At 37.1% G+C, this 12472-nt stretch overlaps 1 protein-coding gene across 3 annotated transcripts in view; it reads left to right on the top strand.

Annotated features, from left to right (window-relative positions):
- Positions 1-1373: 1373 nt before the first annotated feature.
- Positions 1374-12472, top strand: part of TTN (titin) — a 275391-nt gene continuing 264292 nt past the window's right edge. For 2 of the 3 annotated variants that reach the window (XM_061434167.1, XM_061434175.1), the window contains exons 1-6: positions 1375-1610; positions 3809-3912; positions 6160-6363; positions 7796-8083; positions 8550-8635; positions 8730-8974. In XM_061434167.1, the coding sequence (XP_061290151.1) occupies positions 3822-3912; positions 6160-6363; positions 7796-8083; positions 8550-8635; positions 8730-8974 (914 nt within the window). In that variant the 5' untranslated portion in view covers positions 1375-1610; positions 3809-3821. Of the gene's footprint in view, positions 1611-3808; positions 3913-6159; positions 6364-7795; positions 8084-8549; positions 8636-8729; positions 8975-12472 lie in introns of all 3 variants that reach the window. The other variant, XM_061434185.1, reaches the window with a different exon arrangement.

Here is a 12472-nt window from a genome sequence, read left to right on the forward strand (position 1 = left end):
GTCTATATACCTATATTACATAAGTTGTCCAGTATATTTTAGTGCTGTTTTGTGTTAATAAGTTCAAATGTGTTAGTCACTCAGTCGTGTGTGACTCTTTGTGATCCCGTGGACTGTAGACTGCCAGGCTCCTCTCTCCATGGAACTCTCCAGATAAGAACACTGGAGTAGGTAGCCATTCCCTTCTCCAGGGGATCTTCCCAGCCCAAAGACTGAACCTGGGTCTCCTGCATTGCAGGCAGATTCTTTACTTTCTGAGCCACCAGGGAAGCCCAGTTAATAAATTAATCACAACTCAGAAAGTTGAAAAATCTAATGCATGGCCTTCCACAGCAGGGGACATTTTAATTACAGACATAAACTTAACTTAAAATTTAAAATTTTAGTCTATTTTATTAAGAAAAGTCTTTTTTATTATCAACAAGACAATTTTCTTCCCTTTTAGTGAAGCTTTACAAATCTCTCAGCTGAACTATTATAAAGCTCTTTGGGTATGCTGTTTTGTATTTGAAATATCTCTTGCTTGAAATTAAATTCAGTCTTAAAATAGCAACTATATCATCTCCTAACTACTTCCCATTAGTAACAGCAAACTCCAGAGATTAGTAAGGCAGCTTTCATGTGCCTGAAAAAGAACCCTATGGATGATTTAAACAAAACACTTGGCTACTCAGTAAGGATCAGTGCATGTATATTTGTAAATATTAATGCCAGAAAAAAAAGGAATCTGAAAAAAGAAATCATTACACTGTACAGGCTAAGCTTAAGCCAGGTTCAGATTTTGTCTTTCAACTGTTATTTCTTGCAGGGCTGTAACACACAGCTCATTAACACTGGCCTAACTCTGCAAAGCACAAGTAGATTCTGGAGAAGATAGCATAAATTAACTCTCTTCATTGCTGAGGTTTTTAGACACTGATTCTTTTAAAAAAAAGAAAAAAAGGTGAAGTCTTATGCATGAGATAAACTCCCTCATCTGCTTGTGATGATTGACAGGTCCATTTGGTTGATTGTAAGGGGGAAGGGAACAGGCACCAGACCTGACTCAGGGCAGAGCCCTCAGGTTTGGAACTGTTTTGTATAATTGCCCACAAGTGTTTTCTATTGTTAAAAATTCTCCTCGGACTCATATTTTCAGATAGTATCAGGGGCGACAAGGGCTCTTCCCCAGGCCTCAACAGAGTTATTCTTTAAGTACGGTTGTTTCCTTGGTAAAGCCCCTTTGGAGATGCTAAACTTAGCACTGCCAATCAGAAGAACAGGTGGTCTGCACCCCTACCAAATAGGCCCCGCTCCCATCATGCTTTCCTCGGACAGCCAATCAGCCGGCGCCCTGCCCTGAGACGTGGGGCTGTCAGCAGATGTGGCAAATATAAGACCCGACCCGCCCCTGGCTCTTGAGCAGTCGTGCATTCCCAGCCTCGCCTCGGGTGTAGGGATTGCATAGAAAAGCAAAACTACACAGTCTTGACTGTGTAGTTTTGTTTTTAAGTTAGAGGCTCACCGATTCATGTTGGAGATGGTCGAAAAAACCAACTCTAAATAGGACGTCGTTTCAGAAGCAACCTTGGGCTTAGTCCCACCCTTTTTGGGCACTCCTGAGAAATCAGGTGAGCAGCATCTTTTCTTTCTTATTCGTAGAGGCCCGTCCTTGTTAGTTTCTAGTTCCCTACTATCTTTGTGTGCTCAATGCCTATGAAGGTGTTTGTCGGACTACTTGGTGCTATCTACTCTGCTTTTAACTTCTGTTTTAAAATATGTAAACGCTTTTCTTTTAAAAAGTTCAATGTTTTAGCATATCAGCAGTTAGTGATTCAAATTGTTTAAAAGTATTTAATTCTAAAAGTATTAAAAGTTGAGGTCTGAAATGATGTAAAACGTTTGCGTCTTTTATGGACTTTTTTTTGTTGAGAATGTTCAAGGTTATATTACTCAGTGATAAAGTGAGACACACCAAGAATAGCTCTGATAAAATGCATGTGGTATCAGCTACACCCGATGACTTTTTAAGGGAATCCACTGCTGAGGTATCAGTTGCAGAGCGGTGACAGAACACTTGCCTGCTGTCAGTCATCTGCTGAAGAGTTTATTTTGGGAGCATGACATTTTATATGCCTACCTTCAGCCCTAGTTAGACAAAGGTCTCTCAAGACCAAGTGCTAAAGCAACAAATTTACCTAAATGATGGGAATAGAAGACCCCTTTAGGCCAGTTAATTGCAATATATTTAGAAATTTTGAAAACAAGAAGAGCTATATAATTGTTTTCTAAAACACTCAGAATTTCATTATGTGTTTTAATTTAACTCATTATCAAATTATATGATATGAAATAAATGTTTGATGTTAAGGACAAGAAGTAGTGTTTTAGAGACTTATTTCAAATTATGCCTTGATTTCTCATCTTCCTGAAATTAGATGACTAACTGTAAACACCTATAAATACATAGGTATATAAATGGTACAAGAATACAGCTATTTTTAGAAGATGCACTCACTCGGAAACAGAAAAAGTGAGCCACAAAAAATTGTTTTTGTGTCCTAAAGAGAATATGCTACACTAAGGAATTCTTGGCAACGGTTAAAAAAAAAAAAAAACAAAAAAACCTTTTGGATATTATCAGAATCTTTCAAATATAAATGTTATTATCTCAGAATTCTAGTTTTATTTTCTTTTTAACTCAAGTAAAAAGTTACAAGACAGTAATTATGACTAGAAAAAGTATTGCTCCATAAGCTTTTAATTAATACAGAATTGTATGAACACTAGCAGTGAAACAGTTGACAGCTGAGAATCTGCTTTTTATGTCAGAATAGTGGAATAGTGACGTTGAATAAGAAGGTATTTATGCATCAGAAAATGCTTCTCATAATCTAAAACTAATAGGCAAAATACTTTCTTGCACTTAGCAAAAGAACTTAACTGCCAGTTTCATGTTATTTTCTTTGATTTTTTTTTTAATATTTGTGCTGTAAAAGCAGAGGTGCTTTCACTTCAGCTACACCTCACTCAGCCTTCCATTTTTGCATTCTGGACATTTGTTCTTTATTAAGAACTCAAGTCAGTATTTTTCAGATCTGTAATAAATTTTGGCCTACTCAGTTAAATTTAAACTTTGTGAATATTTACTTCAGCAGTAGCAACATTTAGTGAGCAATTACAATATGAGGAAATATTAAGAAATAAAAAGCACTGTATGCTGTCTACAGAGGGTTTGTGCTTAGTTGACAAAGCTTTCCAAAACTTTTCAAATAAGGAAAGAAATTATAAAGTTTAAACTTTTAGTTTTGGTTATGATTTCAAACATTCACCTGGATTACTTAAATTCATAATGCCTGAATCTGTGTCAACTTTGTAAATAACAGTGTGTGAAAAATCCTGGGAGGAAGGACATTTTAAAAAAATAATTCCTTCAGACATTGATGGGATGCAAAAATTCATTTTATACTTTTCACACGTTTGCTTTTATTTGTCATGATCCCTAGTTTCCTCCAGCTTTCCCTTTCTCCTGACTCTCTCCCGGGTTTCCCACCTTTCATAAGACTGAATTGCCCTCTTTGACCACTAGCATACATTCCTTGGTCTGCTTTCTTCAATTTTTTTCCTCCATCTCCCCTTAGACTTGCTTACTCTGTTAAGCTGCAGATCAACTCAGAAGCCAAATTCAAGCCACCAAAGAGACCACTCTGGGCCCACAGATGATCTGAGAAGCAACCCATTTGGAAAATGTGTGTTTCTGCCGTCGACAGAGTAGCTCCACAATGGCCCTCAGTTGTGACCCTCTAACTTCTTTTCTCTTCCTTTCCAGAGTGCCTGAAAAGATGGCAACTCAAGCACCGACGTTTACGCAGCCGTTACAAAGCGTTGTGGTACTGGAGGGTAGTACCGCAACCTTTGAGGCTCACATTAGTGGTAAGCTCACACATTGGCATGTTCCTCTGTCTTCTGTGCCTCCTCTCTGTTAACTTTTTTGTAGGACTCAACATTAAGCCTAAGCCTTGCTTTCACTTTGTGAAATTGGCCCAACTCTCTGGAAGGGTCATTATAAGAGTATACCATTCCCAGAGTGCTGACAAAATCTGACAGTATAATAGTTAGAAAATGTTTTCTGCATATTTATAATTCCACAAAGCAAAATAATTAGCATTGGATTAAAACTGTTGTCAGAATCCAGCTTCTGAGTAGGACCAAATTTGGTCATTCTATATTTGGATTCAGCTGCAGAGCCAGAGTGGAAGCCAAGTACTCCAGACTGATAGGGGCCGGTCATGGAGCTACCGGGCGAGCAGCCTGGTGCTGACTGTTCCGTGTGCCTGAGCCTCTGTGGTTTCATGTGGAAAATCACAAGACAACTGACTTCTCTCAAAGGCAGAACTTTCAGTGACGAGCTAACTCCTAAGTATTTCATTCTTGTATTCTCAATCTCTAGTCAGTGAAAAGAGTTTCCAGTCATTTTGAAATGAAACTCCAAAATAATATCTGACACTCGTTTCACGTATTAAAGAGAAACAAACACTAACCCTAGAATTATATTTAATAGAAAGTTCTTTTGTCTCATTTTTTCCCCTTCTCTTTTTTCTTTATAACTCAGTTAAAGGATGATTTTGAAAATGGAAGATTTCTGGGACCTGTCATCATGTGACAAAATGGTGGTAGTCTATGAACCATATTGTAAATAATCTGAAAATTATTTAATCCACATTTTCTCCTTTTGTAATATAATTGGTTATGTAAGATATGAATTAAAAGTTGGAGATGTTTGATGCACCTCCATGGTACATGGTTCCTCTTTTTTTTTTTAACTTTATGGCTTATAATAAAGATATAAAATAAGATTTCCTTTTCCTTTCTCTTTCCACATTTTGTTTTCTATTTTATGTGCCAATCTTATTCATAACTGGGTAACACTTTTATAGTACACAAATACCATATGTGATATTTTGACATATCATATGATTTGACATAAATATCATAATCATTCTTCGGTTTCTATTGTATATGTATATAGAGACCCATTCAATTCTTCTCATACATGACAAACTCTGACTGACTTCCAAATAATTTACTTATTCATCTTGTAACACTCAGTAACTCTTGAACAAGCAGATCACATGTAGCTTTACTGGGAAGTTCACCTGCTTGTGGAGTAATGGAATCTGGCTTCCTCACAAGCTTCTTGTTCCTTCACACTTTATGCTAGTAGAATTCTTAGGAAAACACCACTGAAAATATTTGACACCTATGAATTCGTCAAATAAACTATTCACTCGGCCACAGTGGGAGATTGACTAATGTAAAGACAACAAGATAAAGTTTCTCTTGCTCATCTTCACTTCCTCAGTTGAAAGAGATCATCCACCTTCATGCCAAAGGCAGAGTAAACCATGCTCTGAATTTGCCTCATGTTTCTGAATGCTGAATTTTAGTGTATTTAAAACATCCAGCCGCATACATTTAGTCCCTAGTGCCACGATCCATGGTGGGTAAAGAGAACTGTACTTTTCTACCTGTGACTCCAAGTATCCATGTTGTTCTGAAAGACTGGGTTCAGCTTAGCCTCTTACTGTATGAGCATGGCATTTTTACTGAAGTGTGTTTGAAAGGCAGGAGACGTCAGGCAGACTGTGTCCCCGTAACCAAAGAGGAGGTAAAGAGATGAGCGTGTCCTCTTGTGCCTGTTAGGCTGAACTTTCAGATCCCTGTGCTGCTTTTGTTCTTATTTGTTTTTGAAGAGGACAGCAGTCACTGTTTTTCTCAGAATTTCCTTGGCTCTTCACTTTAATAAATCTCTTTTATGATTTTAATGATGTCTATTAAATTGTCTTAGATAGACCCCTGGGCAGGAGGGCAGGTGATGGCAGTTCTAGCCCTCTGTGTGCCACTGCCCGCTGGGGGACCTTGAAAGTATTATTGAGATTTTTTTGGCCTCAGTTTCCTCCCCTGTAAAATGAAGGTGCTGGCCTCTATGTGAACCCACAGACCTTCCTAATGGTCTGCAACTTTGTACTTTTCTCACACAGCTGTCAAATTTTCACTGTCATGGAATAGCATAACACTCTGGATCGCTTTTGTGGTTTAAGATAAGGGAGTGGACATAACTGGACAGAATGGAGGGCTTGGCAGTGCCCCAGACATAAAGATGAATTCTTTGTTTCCTAGGTTTCCCAGTTCCTGAGGTGAGCTGGTTTAGGGATGGCCAGGTGATTTCTACTTCCACTCTGCCCGGCGTGCAGATCTCCTTTAGCGATGGCCGCGCTAAACTGACGATCCCCGCCGTGACAAAAGCCAACAGTGGACGATACTCCCTGAGAGCCACCAATGGATCTGGACAAGCGACTAGTACTGCTGAGCTTCTCGTGACAGGTAGGCAGGAGGGGCCCTGCCCATCCCCTGAAACACGCCGCCCAGAAGGCCTCTCCAGGACCTGGGGTGGGGGTTGTCCACCAAGAACTAGTGAGCACAAGCAGCTGGAATCCAGAGCAGGGCTCCCCGGACGCTGCATTGACAGCAAAGTTGTTTGTCTTGTGGAATGTAAGTTTCCTCAAAAAGTGGCTGAGAACGACTTCCTTTATGCATGTATCAAGCACCTAAAAGTAGACTAAGGACATGTTAAAAATTGTGTTTCTGAGCAAGTAGAAAGGCTTGGAGCCTTGTGTACGCACCTACTAGGGAAATATGCATATCTCCAAGAATTCCCACTTTAACAGGCACCTATGATTCTGACGCTAGTGGTCCACAGACTACCCATTTAAGAAGTACTACTCTAGGCTATGGTGTTTAATAATTCTTCATTTACTTCCTATTTCTAAAAAAAATTGCACTGTAAGCATAGAAAAAGGGCAAATTTATGATTCAAGTGCATGACACAGTTTCCCCATAAAAGTTACCACCCAATCTTTATGGCCTCTGTCATTTTTCTCCATCCTTTATTTTGTAAGATATTAATACACAGAACATCACACTACTTTACATGTTACAGAACAATATCTTTCATGAACTGCATAACATTACATATGTTTATCCAATAAACTATGTATTTAGCACTGTTTAAGTATAGGGCTATCATTGACCAAAACAGAAGGAACATCAGGTATGAACTTTAACTTTTATCCAGAAAATTCAGAATGGACAATGCACAAGGTTGACAGCATCTGCTATTGTTTATTACTCAAAAACATATCAAAATTAATCCCACTCACCATTCACATTTATTTTATTAAAAACTTCCAACATAATTTTAAAAATCCACTTTCTGTAGCATAACTAACATTAAAGCATGTCATTGTTTGGATTAACATTTTAAATGCAAGTAAATATTTGAGTTATTTGAATATTGATTAAGTTGGAACCAATTTAGGATTTTATGTTTAAATTAAAATGTAATGATTCTGTAAGTTATAGGTATATCCAGCAAACCAACCATTGGAATTTATTTTAATGCAACCTACTGAAATATGTAAAGTTACCTTAACATATTAAAAAGTGCTAGATGTGAAGTTGGGAGTAACTGGTGGAAAAATTCTCTAAAAATATAATAACATGATAACATTTTTAAAATGTGGTGACCTAGAACAGCTAAACAAAACAATAAAGTATGGTGGTGGGTGCCCTCTGCCACCTCCTGGCTCCACGCTTGCGGTCATCTGATGGATGAGCTGGGCTCAAGGACAGTCAAGGATGTTTGAGTCAGCAAGTCATGACCTGGTTTCGGAAACAAAGCTGTGATTACTTAAAAATAGCTTGTTGGGAGTACCCCTACTGGCACTGGTCCTGATTTTCTACCCTTCTGCTGCAGCGGAGACAGCGCCACCCAACTTCACTCAACGGCTGCAGAGCATGACTGTGAGACAAGGAAGCCAAGTGCGACTCCAAGTGAGAGTGACTGGAATCCCTACACCTGTGGTGAAGTTCTACCGGGACGGAGCCGAAATCCAGAGCTCCCTTGATTTTCAAATTTCACAAGAAGGCGAACTCTACAGCTTACTGATTGCAGAAGCATACCCAGAAGACTCTGGCACTTATTCAGTAAATGCAACCAATAGCGTTGGAAGAGCTACTTCCACTGCCGAATTACTGGTTCAAGGTATGCCCCGGAGGTCGAGGAACAGGAGGCGGGAGAGGGGACATTTAGGACCGAGTGGGACCAGGGGTCCACCTGCCCCCACTCTGAGGTCATGGAATACTGTGAGCTGAAATCAAAGCTGGCTTTTCAATACCCATGAAAAGGAGGAGTTTAGAATCATTGAAGCAATCTGTAATTTTTACCACCACTAGAAATTGGAAAGTTTTTCAGTTAAGTCATCTACATTTTCAAATTATTGGCAAATAATGAAATTTTTCAAAAGGATTCTAAGCAAACTCATATCTAATAATAAATATTTTCATTGTTTAAACCTAATTTCTATTTATACAAAATCAAAATCTTACTGCAATTTTCCCCATTGGGATACCTAGAAAACCCTATTGACTTTGTAGTCAGAATTAACATAACCCCTTTAAAACTGGGTCCTTGTGCTCCCTCCTAAATATTTGTCTTTCCCTTCCTACAGGTGAAGAAGTAGTACCCGCTAAAAGGACAAAGACAATTGTTTCGACTGCTCAGATTTCAGAAACACGACAAACTCGAATTGAAAAGGTTTTCTTGAAATATATACTATATATACTGCCTTTTAAATTGTTGCTTCGCCAACTATTTCTCCTCACCATGGTCTTTGTTTTTCTCTTTGCAGAAGATTGAGGCCCACTTTGATGCCAGATCAATTGCAGCAGTTGAGATGGTCATAGATGGTGCCGCTGGGCAACAGCTGCCACATAAAACACCTCCCAGGATACCTCCTAAACCAAAATCAAGGTCTCCCACACCACCATCCATTGCTGCCAAAGCACAGTTGGCTCGACAGCAGTCCCCATCGCCGATAAGACACTCCCCTTCCCCTGTCAGACATGTGCGGGCACCGACTCCATCTCCTGTCAGGTAAAGCTTTTTAAGAGACATCAGGTCATTATGCATTTTAATTAGGTTTAATCTGATAAGAAGAGATGTAAAAAGAAGGAATAAGGAATGTTGTGTGTGATAAAAAGAGTTAAACCAAAAAAATATCGTTTATGATTTTCACAAATCTTTACTGTCCATGGGTAAATTGGAAAACTTTATAAGCTGTAATTCTACAATCTTATTTGTATGCCATTCAATATCTGCTGTAGGAGCTAAGAGAAAGCACAGTGAGATGAGAAGAGCACAGAATTTAAGGTTGGAAGCCCTGGGTTCAGTCTTCTTGATCACTGGCTAAAATGTGACTTACAGAATAATTATAATAATAAAATATTAATATATATTGACCAGTTTCTCTGTCAGACATTCGATTGCACTCTGTGTATATTATCTCATCAAATAATCATAGCAACCTCTAAGAAGTATCACCCCTAATTTTTTAAATAGGTGACCAGAAGTTAAAGAAGTTTAAAGAAGTTAAATTGCTTAAGGTCTTAGTCATGTCATTTGTAAATTATAGAGAATCATAGGAAGAATGATTTCAAGATGTGAGGGTTCAATGAGATAATTAGTTGAAGGAATCTTCTAAATAGGAGTTATACAAATGTTCTTATGCTCTAATAGTAAGTAAAACCCTCTAAATATTTTGCATGTGCTTATGTTATTTTATCCAGAATATAAGCTGGATTTCTTTGCTTAGTTAATATGGAGATATTTTAGAAAGTAAGCATGTATCATCAGAACTCAGAAACTATATCAGCAAGTGTAAACTATCCATAGCAAATTTGAACTTTTGAGGTTTAGCTTAACATGCTGAGGTGTTTTTTGTTTTTTTTTTTTAATATTATAAACTAGTAAAAGGGGGAAGTTTGTGGGGTTTTTTTTTATAAAAAAAAGTGTTTCTTGACCAATTAAAATTTTTTTAAATATAGAGAAAGTTCCCCTGCCAAGAAAAATTTTAAAAGAATAAGTTAATAGTTGATTCAAAAAATATTCAAACTTATTGTGACATTACTGTCATCAAAAAGTGTGATATTGGTAAATAGAATGTACATGGGGAAGCGGAACAGAGGATCCACAAATTAATCCAGGTACCCAGGACATTCAATTTTTAATCCAAGTGACTTTTCAGTTCAGTGGGGAAAAGAATATTTTGTACAATAATGCTGGCCCAATTAGCTATCCATTTGGGAGAAAACAAATGTAAACCTGTATCTCTCACCATTTACAAAATAAGTTTCATGTTGACCACAGAGCTAAATTTTTAAAAAATTAAAAAAACAAGAAAAAGGAGAAAATTTGAGAAAACATTTGTTGGGCAGAGCTTTTAAAAATAGATTTACAGATTCAACTACATAAAAACAAAAATTTGTGTATGGCAAAAGCAAAATCATTGCTACACCAAATAGGGCATTTGTTAAAAAAAATTTAAGGATGCCTCTTCCTCAAGATATGTCATTGCCTCTGCCATAAAATATTTAAAGCAAACATACAAGGCCTTCAGTGTGAACGGTACAAGTCTAGAAACCATGCATAACCTACACAACTTAACATGTTGATGCTGGCTAAGACCCCATAAGAAATAAGCAAATACAAACAGTAGATCTTGGGAGAAATATTTGCAACATTTCATGGCAAAGCTCTAATATACCAGATGTATCAAGAACTTCCACTAACTAATTATTAAAGGAAAAACAAGCAACACAAATGAAAAAAGTGGAAAATAACAAGTATTTCATACCAGAGGCAATGTCAATGTCCAGCAAATATATGGGAAATGCTAGATATTTTCCAGTCTTTATTATAGTGCCCACTTTAAAAATTAAAGATACTGATAAATACTAATGTGACGCCTTGGCCAAAAAGCTCAGTTTTTAAAATGGGTCTGGCTATCAAATTTTAAAAGTGTTCTGTTTCAGGCTAACTCCAAGTTTGCACACCACAAAATCACAAGACAGGCCAAATGTGATTGCTGAAGGAGATAACAACCTCACCATATATTTAATCCAAGCCCAAGAGTCATTTAGAATTACAGAGTTTCCCTGATTCTGTGGAGCGTTTTGACTGTCTTAGAAGTACTGAGAATTCATTAATAGCAATTCCAATTATTTAGCCCCCCAAATTTACTTTAAAATGATTAAGAAATTAAAATGTCAATTTCTGGAGAAAATAACAGTTATACAGGATGGACAATTTCCTGAATCTTGATTTTTGTTGTAAAGTAAGGCAAACATATTTCACTGAATAAGGTGCATTATATCTCGCTGTGACCAGATGATTATTTTTTGTAAGAGCAGAAATAAGCACTTTCCTATAATGACTCAAATTACATTGATTTTCACAGTTACAGGCTTACCTGCAACCTGCTGCTAATCATTCATGTCATGCTAATCATGTCTTTAAGTCTATTTGAATTAGACCCATTTTACTAGGACAGCAAGAACAAGACATAGGTCGAAAATTGGAAATACATGTCACTTTGCTTTTCTTCAATTAGTGTAAACCCTACATTATTCTAAACTGGTCTTTGTTATGTTCAAAGGCAGTCACTTTCAAAATAGAGACATGTTCCCCTACATCTCCCTTTTGTTGATTACAACTCCATTTATAAAATGTAAATTGATTTTCACCCAAAAAAACCCTTCTTCAAGAAAATGATTAAGCATTTCTTCATGAAACTCATCAATATTGTAATGTACTATTAATTTACTCTACAATTTAGAGTATATATCAACTGTACCTTGAGTCTTAATTATAATAATTGTTTTATTTATGATTTATATAAGTTAAATACCCTATGTAATGTCAGAATACATTTATAAACATTTTTCCTGTATGCAGAAGTAGTTAAATGCAATGATAAGGCAATACTGCCACCTAGAGGGAAAAGTATATTAAACCCTATCAATTAAAAATTAAATTATGAAAAATTTCATCTTAAAATAGTTGACTGATGCCTGGAATTATTATTGTCAATTAGAAGCTGTCTCTTATTTTGACTGTAGATAGATTTATTCAGTACCCAGATACTTGAGCTGATGCTGTTGCATTTGAACACAAATAAAAAATGATGAAAACTGTTTTGGAAGAAACTATCAGTTTAACCAAAAACTATATAATCCTTACTTTAGTCACTAAGTCGTGTCTGACTCTATGTGACCCCAGCCAGGCTCCTCTGTCCGTGAGATTTCTCGGGCAAGAATACTGGAATGGGTTGCCATTTCCTTTTCCAGGGGATCTTCTCAACCCAGGGATTGAACCCGAGTCTCCTGAATTGGCAGACGGATTCTTTACCACTGAGCCACCTTGGAATTATGGAATCCATAGGTTTCAAATTATCCACTATAAGGATATTCAAAAGAAGTTCAGAGTACAATACAATGAGGATGTGAGGGTGAACAAATACAGAAGATATTTAAGACAGCAGTGCACCACACTTGGACCAGAACAGTTTCCAAAGCACAGCTATAGCCCTAGAAT

The sequence above is a fragment of the Bos javanicus genome, chromosome 2 (assembly GCF_032452875.1).
Source record: "Bos javanicus breed banteng chromosome 2, ARS-OSU_banteng_1.0, whole genome shotgun sequence".
NCBI lineage: Eukaryota > Metazoa > Chordata > Mammalia > Artiodactyla > Bovidae > Bos > Bos javanicus.